Raw genomic sequence first — 14,806 nt, 5'->3', positions numbered from 1 at the left:
TTTTTGTCATTTTTGTCATTTTTGTCATTTTTGTCATTTTTGTCATTTTTGTCATTTTTGTCATTTTTGTCATTTTTGTCATTTTTGTCATTTTTGTCATTTTTGTCATTTTTGTCATTTTTGTCATTTTTGTCATTTTTGTCATTTTTGTCATTTTTGTCATTTTTGTCATTTTTGTCATTTTTGTCATTTTTGTCATTTTTGTCATTTTTGTCATTTTTGTCATTTTTGTCATTTTTGTCATTTTTGTCATTTTTGTCAATTTTGTCAATTTTGTCAATTTTGTCAATTTTGTCAATTTTGTCAATTTTGTCAATTTTGTCAATTTTGTCAATTTTGTCAATTTTGTCAATTTTGTCAATTTTGTCAATTTTGTCAATTTTGTCAATTTTGTCAATTTTGTCAATTTTGTCAATTTTGTCAATTTTGTCAATTTTGTCAATTTTGTCAATTTTGTCAATTTTGTCAATTTTGTCAATTTTGTCAATTTTGTCAATTTTGTCAATTTTGTCAATTTTGTCAATTTTGTCAATTTTGTCAATTTTGTCAATTTTGTCAATTTTGTCAATTTTGTCAATTTTGTCAATTTTGTCAATTTTGTCAATTTTGTCAATTTTGTCAATTTTGTCAATTTTGTCAATTTTGTCAATTTTGTCAATTTTGTCAATTTTGTCAATTTTGTCAATTTTGTCAATTTTGTCAATTTTGTCAATTTTGTCAATTTTGTCAATTTTGTCAATTTTGTCAATTTTGTCAATTTTGTCAATTTTGTCAATTTTGTCAATTTTGTCAATTTTGTCAATTTTGTCAATTTTGTCAATTTTGTCAATTTTGTCAATTTTGTCAATTTTGTCAATTTTGTCAATTTTGTCAATTTTGTCAATTTTGTCAATTTTGTCAATTTTGTCAATTTTGTCAATTTTGTCAATTTTGTCAATTTTGTCAATTTTGTCAATTTTGTCAATTTTGTCAATTTTGTCAATTTTGTCAATTTTGTCAATTTTGTCAATTTTGTCAATTTTGTCAATTTTGTCAATTTTGTCAATTTTGTCAATTTTGTCAATTTTGTCAATTTTGTCAATTTTGTCAATTTTGTCAATTTTGTCAATTTTGTCAATTTTGTCAATTTTGTCAATTTTGTCAATTTTGTCAATTTTGTCAATTTTGTCAATTTTGTCAATTTTGTCAATTTTGTCAATTTTGTCAATTTTGTCAATTTTGTCAATTTTGTCAATTTTGTCAATTTTGTCAATTTTGTCAATTTTGTCAATTTTGTCAATTTTGTCAATTTTGTCAATTTTGTCAATTTTGTCAATTTTGTCAATTTTGTCAATTTTGTCAATTTTGTCAATTTTGTCAATTTTGTCAATTTTGTCAATTTTGTCAATTTTGTCAATTTTGTCAATTTTGTCAATTTTGTCAATTTTGTCAATTTTGTCAATTTTGTCAATTTTGTCAATTTTGTCAATTTTGTCAATTTTGTCAATTTTGTCAATTTTGTCAATTTTGTCAATTTTGTCAATTTTGTCAATTTTGTCAATTTTATCAATTTTATCAATTTTGTCAATTTTGTCAATTTTGTCAATTTTGTCAATTTTGTCAGTTTTGTCAATTTTGTCAATTTTGTCAATTTTGTCAATTTTGTCAATTTTGTCAATTTTGTCAATTTTGTCAATTGTGTCAATTTTGTCAATTTGGTCGTTTTTATAAATTTTGTCAATTTTGTCAATTTTGTCAATTTTGTCAATTTTGTCAATTTTGTCAATTTTGTCAATTTTGTCATTTTTATAAATTTTGTCAATTTTGTCAATTTTGTCAATTTTGTCAATTTTGTCAATTTTGTCAATTTTGTCAATTTTGTCAATTTTGTCAATTTTGTCAATTTTGTCAATTTTGTCAATTTTGTCAATTTTGTCAATTTTGTCAATTTTGTCAATTTTGTCAATTTTGTCAATTTTGTCAATTTTGTCAATTTTGTCAATTTTGTCAATTTTGTCAATTTTGTCAAGTTTTTTCAATTTTGTCAATTTTGTCAATTTTGTCAATTTTGTCAATTTTGTCAATTTTGTCAATTTTGTCAATTGTGTCAATTTTTTCAATTTTGTCAATTTTGTCAATTTTGTCAATTTTGTCAATTTTGTCAATTTTGTCAATTTTGTCAATTTTGTCAATTTTGTCAATTTTGTCAATTTTGTCAATTTTGTCAATTTTGTCAATTTTGTCAATTTTGTCAATTTTGTCAATTTTGTCAATTTTGTCAATTTTGTCAATTTTGTCAATTTTGTCAATTTTGTCAATTTTGTCAATTTTGTCAATTTTGTCAATTTTGTCAATTTTGTCAATTTTTTCAATTTTGTCAAATTTGGTAATTTTGTCAACTAATAAAATCGAACTCTTTTATTTTGACAATTTTTTAGAACAAACTTTTATTAAACAATAATAATTTATCATCTTAAAAAACTTCAACGAAATTAACACAAATGATTCTGCTAGAATTTGCCAGGGCAAAACAAAACCTAATAACCAAATAATTGTCAAATGCAAAACAGGTGCTTTCAAGCATTTAAAAAGGTTCATTGAAAATCACTTTATAAGAAAATAAAATTTGAACCTTTGCACTGGTCGTTGGATTGATCAGAGAATTTTGACGTTAAAATGACGATTAAATTTTATGAAATATACAGCTTTTTTGTATTGCATAAATTAAAGGCGAAATACAGGCGTCGTTATCGCCTTAATTTATACATCAACGGTTAGCATGCTATTATTTTCGAAAAACCCCTTTCGAATAGCATCTGAACCGATGATTAGAGGGAAGAGGGAAAAAGGTGGGCAAACGATTAGAGATGAGGATTGATTTTTGAAAATCTGTTTAGTTTTTATACAGTTTCGAAATTTTCCAATATATTTCGATTTATTTTTAAAAGAGTATATTCTGAATAAAACTATTATGCTTTTATCTACTGTAGATCACGTCATCGGGGCCAATAATCGGACAATTGATTTTGGATTTTATAATTTTCGACCATTTTGTCTTTATTGTCGACTGTCGTAATTTGTCAATTTAGTTTTTTGTCTCTCTTTTGGCTAAAAAAAAGAGACAAAAAAAAACAAAAAAATTTAGTTCTAAATCAAGATTGTCAATTTTTGACATTAATGCCATGTTTGTCATCTTTGTAATACTAACATGCTCGTCAATTTTGTCAAATTTATCACAATGTCTTGTTTGAAAATTCTGTTATTTTTGTAATTTTTGATAAATTTTAAATTTTTCAAAATTTTTTATTTTTATTTTTGGAGTCATTTTAAGCATTTGTGTGACTTTCGAAGACTTTTTGCCACCATTGGAAAACACACAACTATCAAGCTGCAATCATTTTCAGTGTACCCCATACTGAGGGCTAACTTCACCCGCTAGACGGAAAAATCAAAACAAACCGAGCGCGATTGTCATTTTCGCAATTTTCATTCGCTGTGTGTCAGTCGGAAAAAAACGATTCCTGCTTTTCATAGCACTTCGTGGTCAATGGTGCTTTGTTTCCTGGAAAATTGTTGTATTCTTGAAGTTGGTGCTGCTTTCGAAAATCTTTCACGGTTGCGGTGAATCTAGGTTTCCGGTGAAATACAAGTTCCGAAGCTGCCGCCATGGAGAGCTAGTAGCGGATGGAGTTTGATCGGAGGAGCAATCCGCACAGCAGCCAATCCCCGCCCATCTATTTCGGTCCGAAACGCTGCGGAAGTTAAAATTTAAGCCAAAAGCAATAGTTAAAACAGGGAACGGATACAGTGAGGAGAGTGCGAAATGGAGAACCTACTCTATCCGCCGGTGGAGTTCCTCCGACCGGATGAGGATGAAGGAACCAGCAGCGAAACCATCTTCGAGGAATTTTCAATCGTGCTTCATAATATCAAACTTTTGGAAAAGATTCCCACGAAACGATGGTTGGAAGTGCTGCAGGAGAAAGCTACCGGAAGACAGCGACAGAATCATCGGGAAGCGGATCGAATGCAGAACTTATCGGTGCAATTGGCCGAAAATGACGAGCTGGATAAAGCGATGATTCAAATAACGCAGGCCCTGTATCGGTGCCCTCCGGATGGTATCCTTATCAAAGCTATTCTCTGCCAAAAGGGAGAACTCCTGAGACGAAGAGAAAGAATACAGGACGCTATCCGGCACCTGGAGCACTGTTTGCGTATCGAAGGTGAACGGTTTTCGTTCGGAACCTACCTTTGCCTGTTGCGTTGCTACAAGGCCATGGGTAACACCCGGAAGGTGCAGACAACGCTTTCCAGATGTGCCGTTTTCTTCAATCGATGGAAGGACGAATTTCAACGGTACGATTCGCAGCTGAAAAATCAACCTGATGCTCACATGGAGGAAATGAAAAAGGAATTTGGTAAAAGATTCTCAAATTGAGATTTTTGATTTGCTAAAAATATTAATTCCTCCCTTGTTTTAAATTTTAGATCTTCACGCCAATTGCATTCCATTGGAGATCACCAGTGACAGGAGTTTTCGGAAAGAGCCGGCCGTGCAGGATAACTACGAGGAGGATATCGATTTGGAACCGTTTCTAGGTTACAGCACGGATAGCAAGCTTCACGGTGCTTCCAAGGCGTGCAGTATAGAAGTGTAAGTACAAGTTAATAATGCAGCCTATTCTGCCTCTACTCTCAGGATTCGAGACTAAATTCTACCTTTGCCTCTACTCGTAATTCGAGGATCACCTCTTCTATCATGTCCTCTGTTCAGCGTGACCTGATCTATGGATTTTCTGGTAGATCTACGGATTGAGTGCACATCTACTGATCGATGCTCTACATTTTCGGATTTTCCACAATTTCCTACGGTTTTCTGCTGAGATAAACCCTCATCCGTCCCAGACATTTTTACCGGTTAACGTGTCAATTTGACTCTCCTGACTTAGACTAATATATCTCTCTTGTTTCCCAACCAGTTTATACAAATTTTATAGTTCTGAAAACTTCGTAATGCAACTCGTAATGTTTTTCGAAGATTATTTACATACAATACTTTAGTTTTCGTTATTTAAAGTTTACGAATTTTTTTTTAAAGAACATGATCACAAGAATGAAACAAACCTTCAAAATTTTTTTAGGTCACACCAGATAAATTTTGAGATAAGGATTGAAAAGTTGATGTTTTGGCACATTTTTGCATTTTTAGATTATTAAAACTCAAAACCTGGATTTTTGACAAATTTTCAAGCTGGTGGAAAAGTACGGTTTTAACATCAATTTTTTACATTTTTTGTGGCCATCCATTATCTTAAAAAATGTCAAAAAAATATACTCGTAAAATAAAAAAAAAAGGTAAAATTAACCGAGAAGCTAGGTGATTTTTTCCACTCATCTTTCCGATAAATTTTACCTTTTTTTCATTCACCTAGCAAAAAGGTAAATTTTACCATTTTTTAATTCACCTACCAAAGAGGTAAGTAACGTGGAATAACCCTCGAAGCTCTGTGGGCCGATCTGAAACAAAAGCAAAGTGTTATGACGAAAACCAGCACAACTAAATGATATATTATAGAAAACACTTTCCATTCTGTTCCGATTTTCACATATTGGGCACATATTAACCTCAATAAACGGGTTCGGCAAATAGTTACTTTTTTTCGAGATGAATTGTACCGTTTTGCTTAGCTCAATCCAGATCAACTTCACCTCCTAACGAGGTAAGTTTTATCTCATTTGGATTTACCTTCATTTACCTTCATCTAGGTGAATTGTACTTTTTTGTTCAGCTCAATTCAGTTGAACTTTACCTCACTGTGAGGTGAGTTTCACTTCGGAAAGGTAGAAGTTACCTTTTCGGCTTCCACGAGCTTTCACCCTGCTATCTCGGTGAATTTTACCTTTTTATTATTTTCCGTGTAGCTGATCTACAGTCTTTTTCAGAAACATGTTTTCGGATTATTTTTCTTTGAGTTACATTACGAGGTTTCCAAAACTATATTTTTTGTAAAAATCGGTTGAGAAACAAGAGAGATATGGCGGTCAGATGGACATTCAAGGTCTGATAAGGGCGTTTTTTCCTGGCCTTCTATGGTACGTCCATAGAAAAGTATAATGATTCAAAATTAAAGATTTGAAAAATTCATTAAGGGTCCCGAAGAAATTGTTTTATTGCTAAAGAAAAAACGAGATCTAATAGAGGAAAACCAATGGGTTGTTCAGGAGTATTATTTGAGTGAGTCGAAAGCAATCGAGATTTATTCGAATGATGGCGTGAATGGGGGAGGAAAGTATACCATGGAATTGGAAACAGGTGCGGCAATATCGGTTGTTTCTTGGGATTTCTTCGTGAAATATTTAAGACATTGCGAGTTGCGTAAGACAATGATGAAATTGGGGGGCTTTGATGGAAGAGAATTGGAATTGGGGGGCTATGATGAAGTTCGAAAATAAGGATAAATCGATAGTTTTCGTTGTTATTGAAAAAGGTGGTCCTCCGTTATCCGTCCAAAATTGGATTTATCTAAATGTTGCAATCAATTTATGCTGGATGTGTCTTCGAGAGACTTGTGTGCAATTTCCTAAACACAGGCGCTCGCCTGTTAGGCAACCCGTCGAGTCGGTGAGGACGTCTGTAGATGGCGGAGAGAGCCAAGACCTCTTCGCCCAAGTCCAGCAGGCAGTCGAGAAACTCCTAAGCCGCCCGGAGCTTCCGGACACTGAGGCTTCTGCTAAACAAGCCGTGACAATGGCAGGCATGCAGGACGTTGTGGAATGTGTTAGAAAGAAGTCTATCATCCACAAGGAGGTCCGTGAAAAATTCGCCAACGTGATGGCGATGTTCGTCAAGACGAACCGAACGGTGGTGGGCCTGCTCACTGCACCGGATTGTAGGAGGAAGAAACGCGGGTAAGAGGAAATGGTTACCCCTCTGCCTGCGGACATGACTCGGCCGAAGAAGGTCAGTGTATGTGTACAGACCGACGGCGAAGCAGAGTTTGCCGGAAACAGCAAAAAAAGAGGAATACGAGACCTGAAGCCCCGAAAAAGCGAGCCCGGGATCCTAAGGTCATGCAGGATCCGGATGATAACGAGGTAAAGTAGGGAGGCCAAGTTCCCGAAGGGCCAACTGGGTGGCAGACAGTTGAGCGCAAAAAGAAAAAATGTCCACAGCCAAAGCCAAACCCAAGTTCAAGCCCAAAGGGAGGGCGATGATGGTAAAGGCATCAGAAGGTACCTACGCAAATATCATTCGCCAGATGAGGACGAGCGATAGGCTGACGGGCCTAGGAGGGGGCGTGAGGATAATTCGTCGGACACGCTCCGGCAAGATGATCCTTGTGCTCCGGCGTGGCTCAACCGTCAAAAGCGCGGAGTATAGCGCACTCACAAAGGAGATAGTTGATGAGACGGCGGAAATCCGTGCCCTCAGCACCACGGTTAATGTCATGATTAAGAATCTCAACGAGATATCCACAGATGTAGAGGTCAAGCATGCGCTAAAGGATCTGTGTAAAATCTAAACGGACCAGATTTCGGTCAGGATGCACGAAAGTTTGTTTCAGGCACCTCTGCGAGTACGCCAACGACACTCCGTGACGCGATGCATACAGTATTGTCATGGCCAAGACGTGGAGCGGAGGTGTGCCGCAGGAAACGTGTCCGAACATACTGCGCGAAATCGTAAACGAGCGGTTCCCACAGCACGAGGAAGCCACATGGACGAGGGTCCTATACGACTGAGATACGCGTGAAGAGGGGATGATTTCGCTGGAGGAACTGCGGGATATTGCTCAGTCCCTCTAGTTGAACAAGCTCCGAGTTCGGATGGCATCGCTAACTTAGCAGTGAAGGCCGCGCTCATGGAACATCCTGAAATATTTCGGTGATCACTGCAACAGTATGTGGATGAGAGGTTCTTCCCAGATGTGTAGAAGCAGCAGCGATTGGTGCTCCTGCCAAAACCGGGTAAGCCACCTGGTGACCTATCAGCATATCGCCCGATATGTCTCCTGGATTCCGCTGGGAAGGTGTTAGAGAAGGTGGTCCAGAGCAGGATACAGGTGCGAACGGCCTATCCGATTAACAGTTTGGTGGATTCCGGTGGATTGCATTCCGTGAATTCCATTCGACTAGTCATCTAAGGGGCAAACAAAGCCAAAATTAAGAAAAAGAGAGGAGACCGGTTTTGCGTAGTGGTCACCCTTGACGTGAAGAACGCCTTCAATAGCGTCAGTTGGGCAGCGATTACGTCGTCGCTCATTCGTATGAGGATTCCGGCATATATCTGAAGGATGGCGGACTGTTACTGCCGTAACCGCCAACTACAGTATACGAGCAGTGAGGGACTGTAGTGTCTCGGCAGGGGTTCCACAAGGATCGATACTTGGCCCGGTATTGTGGAACATCGTTTACGACGAACTGCTGAGACTGCTTCTCCCCACGGGAGTGAGACTTGTGGGATTCGCCGACGACGTGGTTCTCCTGGCATCGGGCCCATCAACCGGAGAGGTGCGGCTATTCGTCACAGTTGCGATTAAGAAGGTGGAAAGTTGGATGCGCACCAAAAGCTTGCGCCTGATTTCAGCACAATCAGGGACGATTGCAGCTAGACCGTGAACAATCGAATCCAAGCGTGCGATCAAGTATCTGGAAGTCAGCTAAGTTTTACGGCTCACGTCGACTACGCCTGCAAAAGAGCGGCAATGGCGACCGACAGCAGCCCTCTCGCGGGCCATGTCTACCAACTCGGTGATCCGCTGCATCAGAAGGAGGGTCCTGGTGAGCGTGACCTCGTCAATTTTGCGGAACGGAGCGGCAGCCTAGAGCAGGCAGTGTAATCCGTAGAAGCTCTGCAGCGTGCAGCAGCTGATGAACCTGCGAGCTATTAGCGCATACCGAACAGTATCCTCGGTAGCTGCTGATGTTTTGGCGGGGGTCATGCCCATCTCTGATCGGAGACATGGAGAGGTGGATTTCTGCATGACACAGTTCTTGACTGGTCACGGATGCTCCATGCAGTACCACCATAGGTTTGGACACGTTGCCTCGCCATTCTGCCCAACCTGCGGTGACACAATTGAGACACCACAGAGCACGTAGTGTTCAACTGCCCGAGGTTCGAAGGGGTACGCACTAACATGCTTGCCGCCTGCGGACTAATCACGACAGCCGACATCACGTGCGGAGGATGTGTGAGGATGTCAAAACTTGGCGCGTGGTCAGCGATTGGTTCACCCGGATCATGGATGCCCTGCAGAGGAGTTGGAACCAGCACCAGTCCGCGACCGGTGTGGGGTGACTTCTTCGTTAGGGAGCATCTGAGTAGTGTGCGTCCGAACCTAGCAGTAAAGCATACAAAGATAAGACTTTACCTTCTGCGTATGCCGAGCAGAATATCCGAATAGAACGCGCTCTCTACGACGGAAGCTGCGAGGATAAGACTTTACCTTCTTCGCAGTCGAACTCGAAGGGAGAAGAGTAAGAAATACCCTTCGGGTAGAGTGACTTCACGTCAGCGGCGGGTGAGTCACTCGAGTCAGTATAGGATGACGTCTTCACCGGGAATCATCCGAGCAGTCCCGTAAAGCCCTGGACGTGTGCTGTGACAGGCGCGTGTCCAGGATAAGCTGCTCTTGAGAGGCACATGGACGGGCAACGAGGAGAGAGCCTCGAGCCAAACCAAGAGAAACCAAGATCTCGAGTCGTTAGAGGAGAGGTCATTGGAACGCTGTGTGATCAAGTAAAAAAGGGGTTTATCGTATGAATCGGTTGCCTTTCGGAATAACTGTTGATCCTTTGACTGTGCAAACATTGATCACTGAGTCTAAAAATGATTACGAGATACGTGGTTTAACGTGGTGAGACATCTTTAAGTGATTCGAAAGACGCCCGCATACTAAAAAACTATATCTCAAACAGTATTTACGATACACCAACGGCTTCAGAAAAAGTGATTGTCTCTATAAACGTAGCTATTATATTGAACTTTAGATCGACAACGATAAGAACGAAACATGAACGTTCATGTGGAAAAGTGACGGTATCTGGTACGGTGGATAAATAATATGAACGATTTACTTCCATTTTTCAATAATGTAAAAATGATCTCGAACCGTTAACCATAGCGTCCATGACTTACGTCAAAAATAGGCCGAAACGCGGATCAGAGCTGCCAGGTGACTTTGCAAAAAATCAGCATACATTTATGAAAATATCTATATAAAACATTTTCATTAAATCAAGAATATTAATACCAAGCAGCATTCAAGTTCAAAACGGTCCAATGAATCCAAATTTTTAAGTTTTCTTTAGAAATCCTGCAAATCATTTTTTTTTAATTTGGTTCAGCTGACTAAACGTACCTTTGTTGGCCTGCAGTTTACAACTAAAAACACCACTGATACATATGAGTCAAAGTTTATCATCGGTTGAAGTTAAACTATTTTATAATTGATTTTTTTTTCATGTCCTCATCATTTAAATATAAATTCAGCTATAATTTAAATATTTTTCTGAAAACCAGGACATTTTACAGACCATTTTTCAAAAATCAGCACAACTCAAACGTTTTTGAAAAATCAGGACGGTCTCTCAAAATCAGGACAAATCCTGAAAAATCAGGACACCTGGCACCTCTGACCGAAACGCGTGTCAAGGAACAAGAAAACTTCAAGAAGAAAAATTTTCCTCCTCCGAACCAGACGCTTTTTCTTCCAAAATTTTGGATTTCTTCCGAATCTATTTGGAAGTGCAGCATAACGGACCATAAAATCAAGGTAAGAGAGGGCAATTCATATTATTTAATAACTGAGCATTTACCATTTCTTTTTCCACAGGTACGAACAATGTCAGATGATGAAACATTCAAGGCAACTCCAGCATTTTCGAAGAGAAATAGAATGCTTCTAGCCGAACTACCATCCCTTGCCGATCCTTCCGAGCACCATGCGGGTGCCGGAGGTTGTTCCGGAAACTCTGAACGGCATTCCGTTATGGAGCACATCATACATTCCCGGCTCAAATTTCTTCAGACAGGAACGGTGTGGTCAGTTAGTGCTGAACAGGTTCGGCTTTCACCAAGAAAGGCAATAAAATGCTCATAAAATGTAAGTTAATTTGCAATAAAATGTATAATATTTTGAAGTGATAATTTGAATTTCAATAAAAAATAATCCGAAATTTCCATTGAACTGTCAACATATTATGTATGTGTGCGTATTGCATTCACAAACGTTTCCATAAATCATTTGCTTAGCGTTGGAAGAACGTAATGTAGAATAGTTACAAAACTTTTACCTAAAAAGTTAAGCTACGAGGTTCCTGTAATAAAACTGTAACAGTGATCGTTTCATCCTCAGAAAACGTTTTCTCAAACAATTTTTGAACCTTTAGCAAACTGTTTGTAGAACAGTCCTCCCATACAACGGCTTTAACAGTTTTAAACAGTTACATAACCTAACAACATATTAAAAATACAATCAATTCAGAATTCACGATTCAAGCTATGTATTTTACAATTCGTAAAATCGTTTGCCAAACGTTATTTTACGCTTAATAAAACCGTCGTTAGACTTTTAAAGCAATCGTTTGGTTACAATCCACATTTATGCGGGCGTCCATATAAAACTATTTTTGACGAGCTTTCACTAGAAAATGGAGTCGTAATGCGAGGACACTGAGTCGTAGTTCCAAAAGCTTTAGGAAGTTTGGTATTGACAAAAAAACATCAGTTTCATCTCGGTATCGTGAAGTACAAAAGTGTCGCGCGCTCAAGTCTATGGTGGCCGAGTATTGATGTTCAGCTGGAAGATTATGCACGAAACTGTTCGGTGTGTCTTTTCAATACTCAAAGCCCTCCAAAGGCCGAACTGCGCAGATATCGTGGGAGTCCGCTAAAATATGTGAGATAAGAGATAGAGTTATTTCTAGAGACTATAGTAATCCGAATAAGGTGTCGTGAACCCCAACGATTGTGACGTCTATCTTAGGACTCAGGACCGAGAAACTATGTGCGGCGCATTAAAAAACGTCACCTTGATCAGTAAAAAAGGAACGGAACGGAAGGAACAGTCGTCCACAATAATCACAGCGTCTATGCCGATAAAAAGATCTTTCAACTCGGGTTTAGTTGTTGATAACGTGCGAGGGGTTTTCGAGCGAAGATGATGCTGAAGCGGGATTGGTTGATAGCGGTTTCACCAGAAGTTTCTGGAGACTGAAGACAAGCAAGGAAGAGTTTTCAAAGGTTGAACCTTTTTCACAGACCGAGGCCCCCCTCGAAACGGAGATATCGAATCACAATTCAAGTTCTCTCCCCGCTTAGAACGGTCGTATTTCTATCCGCTTTTCATATTACCTAATAAATATGTATTTGAAGTCAGAAAAATAGTGTCCTTGATTTATCCGGAATATTGTGGATCGGGAAATATATTGCAATAGCGATTCCAAGATAAGCGACTCCCGATCGTAACGCATCTCTATGGGTGGAACAAGCCTCGAGACGTTTAAGGAAGAAGTCAGACCTTAAGTCATCTTTAGATGTGATTCTCCATATGATTTAACCATCAGCTGCTTAACAAATCTGATAATTTGTGTGTTTTCTAAAATAAATAATTATATATCCCTATATTTCCACAGCGAGGACTTCACCCCCAAGTTGATGGCCAACACTTTCATCCCGGAGGGATCGACTGTCCTGGTAGAGCGGCCACTGGAAACGCATCTCGAATTCACCAAAGTACAATGCTACACCTGCCACACCGTCAACCCTCACCTTATACCGTAAGTTTGGTGCTTTAAAACGTTATTCTCAAATACGACCTAATAAATGTACCCACCTTTTAACTTACAGCTGCTTCGACTGTCAGGGTGTGTTCTACTGTTCCTACGAGTGCCAGCAACAGGACGAACCGTACCACCGTTTCGAGTGCACCGGTTACCATCTGCTGTTCTTCCCTCTGGTCAGTGGTAATCTGGAGCTGCGAATGCTGATCCGAACGCTACAAGCGCTGGATCGGTTGCTGACCACGAAATATTCCCCGGCGAAAACGGCTCCTCTTCGAACGGCCAACGAACTGTATCGGTTTTTGTTTGAGGGTCGTGAGTCGAATGTGGAACTGTTCAACGCGTTGTTGCTCAAGCCGGACTATTCCAGCTTCAGGTCCGACGATTTTAACTCGCTCATGGTCAAGACTGAAAAATTGCTCAGCTACGTGAAGTTCGATGGGCGGGTGAAGTCTGACTATTTTTCCAAGGTGGAAGCGGTTAACGAACTGCAGTTCGATTTGTTTGTTGGGGGATTGTTGCTGCACTTTTGTACCCTTACCATGACCAAAGTGAATAGGCTGTTTTTCGAGATTCAAGCCAACGAAGAATTTGTGGGGCGTATTCAAGATTTTAACGGAGTAGAAGAGTTGCATGAAGATGATTCGCTGAAGAAGACTGTGTTGGAATCACTGGAACGATACGAGAGGTTGCATTCGTCAACGGGTCGTGGGTCTCTGGATTCCAGCCATCTTCGAGAGGGGGTGTTGGAATATTTAGAATGTTTAGGAAAGGATGGTGATAAAAGTAGGAAGGTTGAAAAAGGTACTGAACTAGACGATTACCATCAGGTGTGGACTCGAACAAACGTGAAACGGTTGTGGCAAGAATGTCTGGATAGTGTTCGATTTGAGGATGCAAGTGGGAGTCGCGATTCGGAAAAGAACGACGAAGAATTGGAACATTTGGAAGATTTGGTATCGAGGGCGCTGCGTAGGTTTTGTGATGCCTATTTCGAGTACTTCGGCGATACACCAATGTGCAGTAAACGGAAAACCTTTCCCAATGTGCTGCGGACGTTCCATCCAACGGCCACCAAGCTGAAACACTCCTGCGGGCCGAACTTATTTTTTGCGTAAGTTTACAAGAAAATTCGAGAGAAACAACTTTTGTTTTATGAAATTTTTCTATTTTAGCATGGTATCGAACGGATTATTTGTCGTCCGAGCCCAAAAGGACATCTGCGAGGGCGAGGAACTTACAATCAACCATGGCCTGCACTACAAGGAAGCTCCACGGGAAGAGCGTCGAAACTATCTACGTAAAATATACATCGACTGTGATTGCATCGAATGTGGTCGTATCGAAGACCATTGGGTGAGTTCAATCCCTCTAATTTTACAATTCATGTCCTAATTCTTTTTGATTATTCTCATGAACAGATCCGTTACCAGCGGGTCAAATGTAACGATTGTCTGCTCAAAGCCGAGGCGCCACAACGCACCTGTCCCCAGTGTTTGCAGAGCAAGGAAACGGCATGGCCGACCGATGTCCTCATTACGCAACTGCAAGCCTTGGAATTAAACCTATCGCGAAACAACATACCGCATCTGATGCCCCTATCGTCACTGTCCCGATCTGCGGTAGGTTTACAAACGGCCACCGCATCTGGCAAGCGGAAGATCGAAGTGCTGCTGTTCTTCGAAAAGATCTGGCAGCTGGTGTTCGTCGATGGGTGCAATCTACCGATGTACGGTAATCTCAAGGAGCAGCTGTCCTGTTTTGCCGATGAAGGTGAGATCTTTTTAATTGGTTTTTGGAAATATTTCTTTGAAACTTTTAACTATTATTTCAGTGATTCGTGATGCGATTGACGAAGTGTACATTCTACTTAAACGTTGTAAGGACTTCATCGATACACTGTATCCTTACATGAGTGTCCAGGTTGCGCACGAGTACGAGTTGGTTGTTCGAAGAACAGTCAAATACATGCTTCCGACCAAGTAAGTTGTTTCTTCGAATGCTTAACTGAAGCAGTGTTAACGTTCCATTTCTAATT

General features: G+C 39.5%; 2 protein-coding genes across 3 annotated transcripts in view; both read left to right on the top strand.

The window, feature by feature from the left end:
- Window positions 1–3,466: 3,466 nt before the first annotated feature.
- LOC129744653 (uncharacterized) overlaps window positions 3,467–14,806 on the top strand; it is a 28,010-nt gene continuing 16,670 nt past the window's right edge. Inside the window, exons 1-8 of one of the 2 annotated variants that reach the window (XM_055737283.1) lie at window positions 3,467–3,565; window positions 3,611–4,400; window positions 4,471–4,636; window positions 12,622–12,765; window positions 12,836–13,882; window positions 13,944–14,124; window positions 14,190–14,541; window positions 14,603–14,750. In XM_055737283.1, the coding sequence (XP_055593258.1) occupies window positions 3,803–4,400; window positions 4,471–4,636; window positions 12,622–12,765; window positions 12,836–13,882; window positions 13,944–14,124; window positions 14,190–14,541; window positions 14,603–14,750 (2,636 nt within the window). In that variant the 5' untranslated portion in view covers window positions 3,467–3,565; window positions 3,611–3,802. Of the gene's footprint in view, window positions 4,401–4,470; window positions 4,637–12,621; window positions 12,766–12,835; window positions 13,883–13,943; window positions 14,125–14,189; window positions 14,542–14,602; window positions 14,751–14,806 lie in introns of both variants that reach the window. The other variant, XM_055737282.1, reaches the window with a different exon arrangement.
- On the top strand, window positions 9,898–11,134 carry LOC129744654 (uncharacterized). Its single transcript, XM_055737284.1, has 3 exons — window positions 9,898–10,031; window positions 10,508–10,760; window positions 10,821–11,134. The coding sequence occupies exons 1-3, from the start codon at window positions 10,009–10,011 to the stop codon at window positions 11,085–11,087; spliced, it is 543 nt and encodes a 180-aa protein (XP_055593259.1). The 5' UTR covers window positions 9,898–10,008; the 3' UTR covers window positions 11,088–11,134.

Source organism: Uranotaenia lowii, chromosome 2 (assembly GCF_029784155.1).
Source record: "Uranotaenia lowii strain MFRU-FL chromosome 2, ASM2978415v1, whole genome shotgun sequence".
Lineage (NCBI taxonomy): Eukaryota > Metazoa > Arthropoda > Insecta > Diptera > Culicidae > Uranotaenia > Uranotaenia lowii.
The sequence above is the reverse complement of the archived record's forward strand: the minus strand, read 5'-3'. Positions and strand labels throughout refer to the sequence as shown.

Bases quoted from the DNA above. Each gene is read 5' to 3' on its own strand.
- LOC129744654 (XM_055737284.1), top strand. From the start codon at position 10,009: ATGTGGAAAAGTGACGGTATCTG. The intron at 10,032-10,507 runs GTACGGTGGATA...TCTGAAAACCAG, and splicing joins TGGAAAAGTGACGGTATCTG to GACATTTTACAGACCATTTT. The intron at 10,761-10,820 runs GTAAGAGAGGGC...CTTTTTCCACAG, and splicing joins TAACGGACCATAAAATCAAG to GTACGAACAATGTCAGATGA.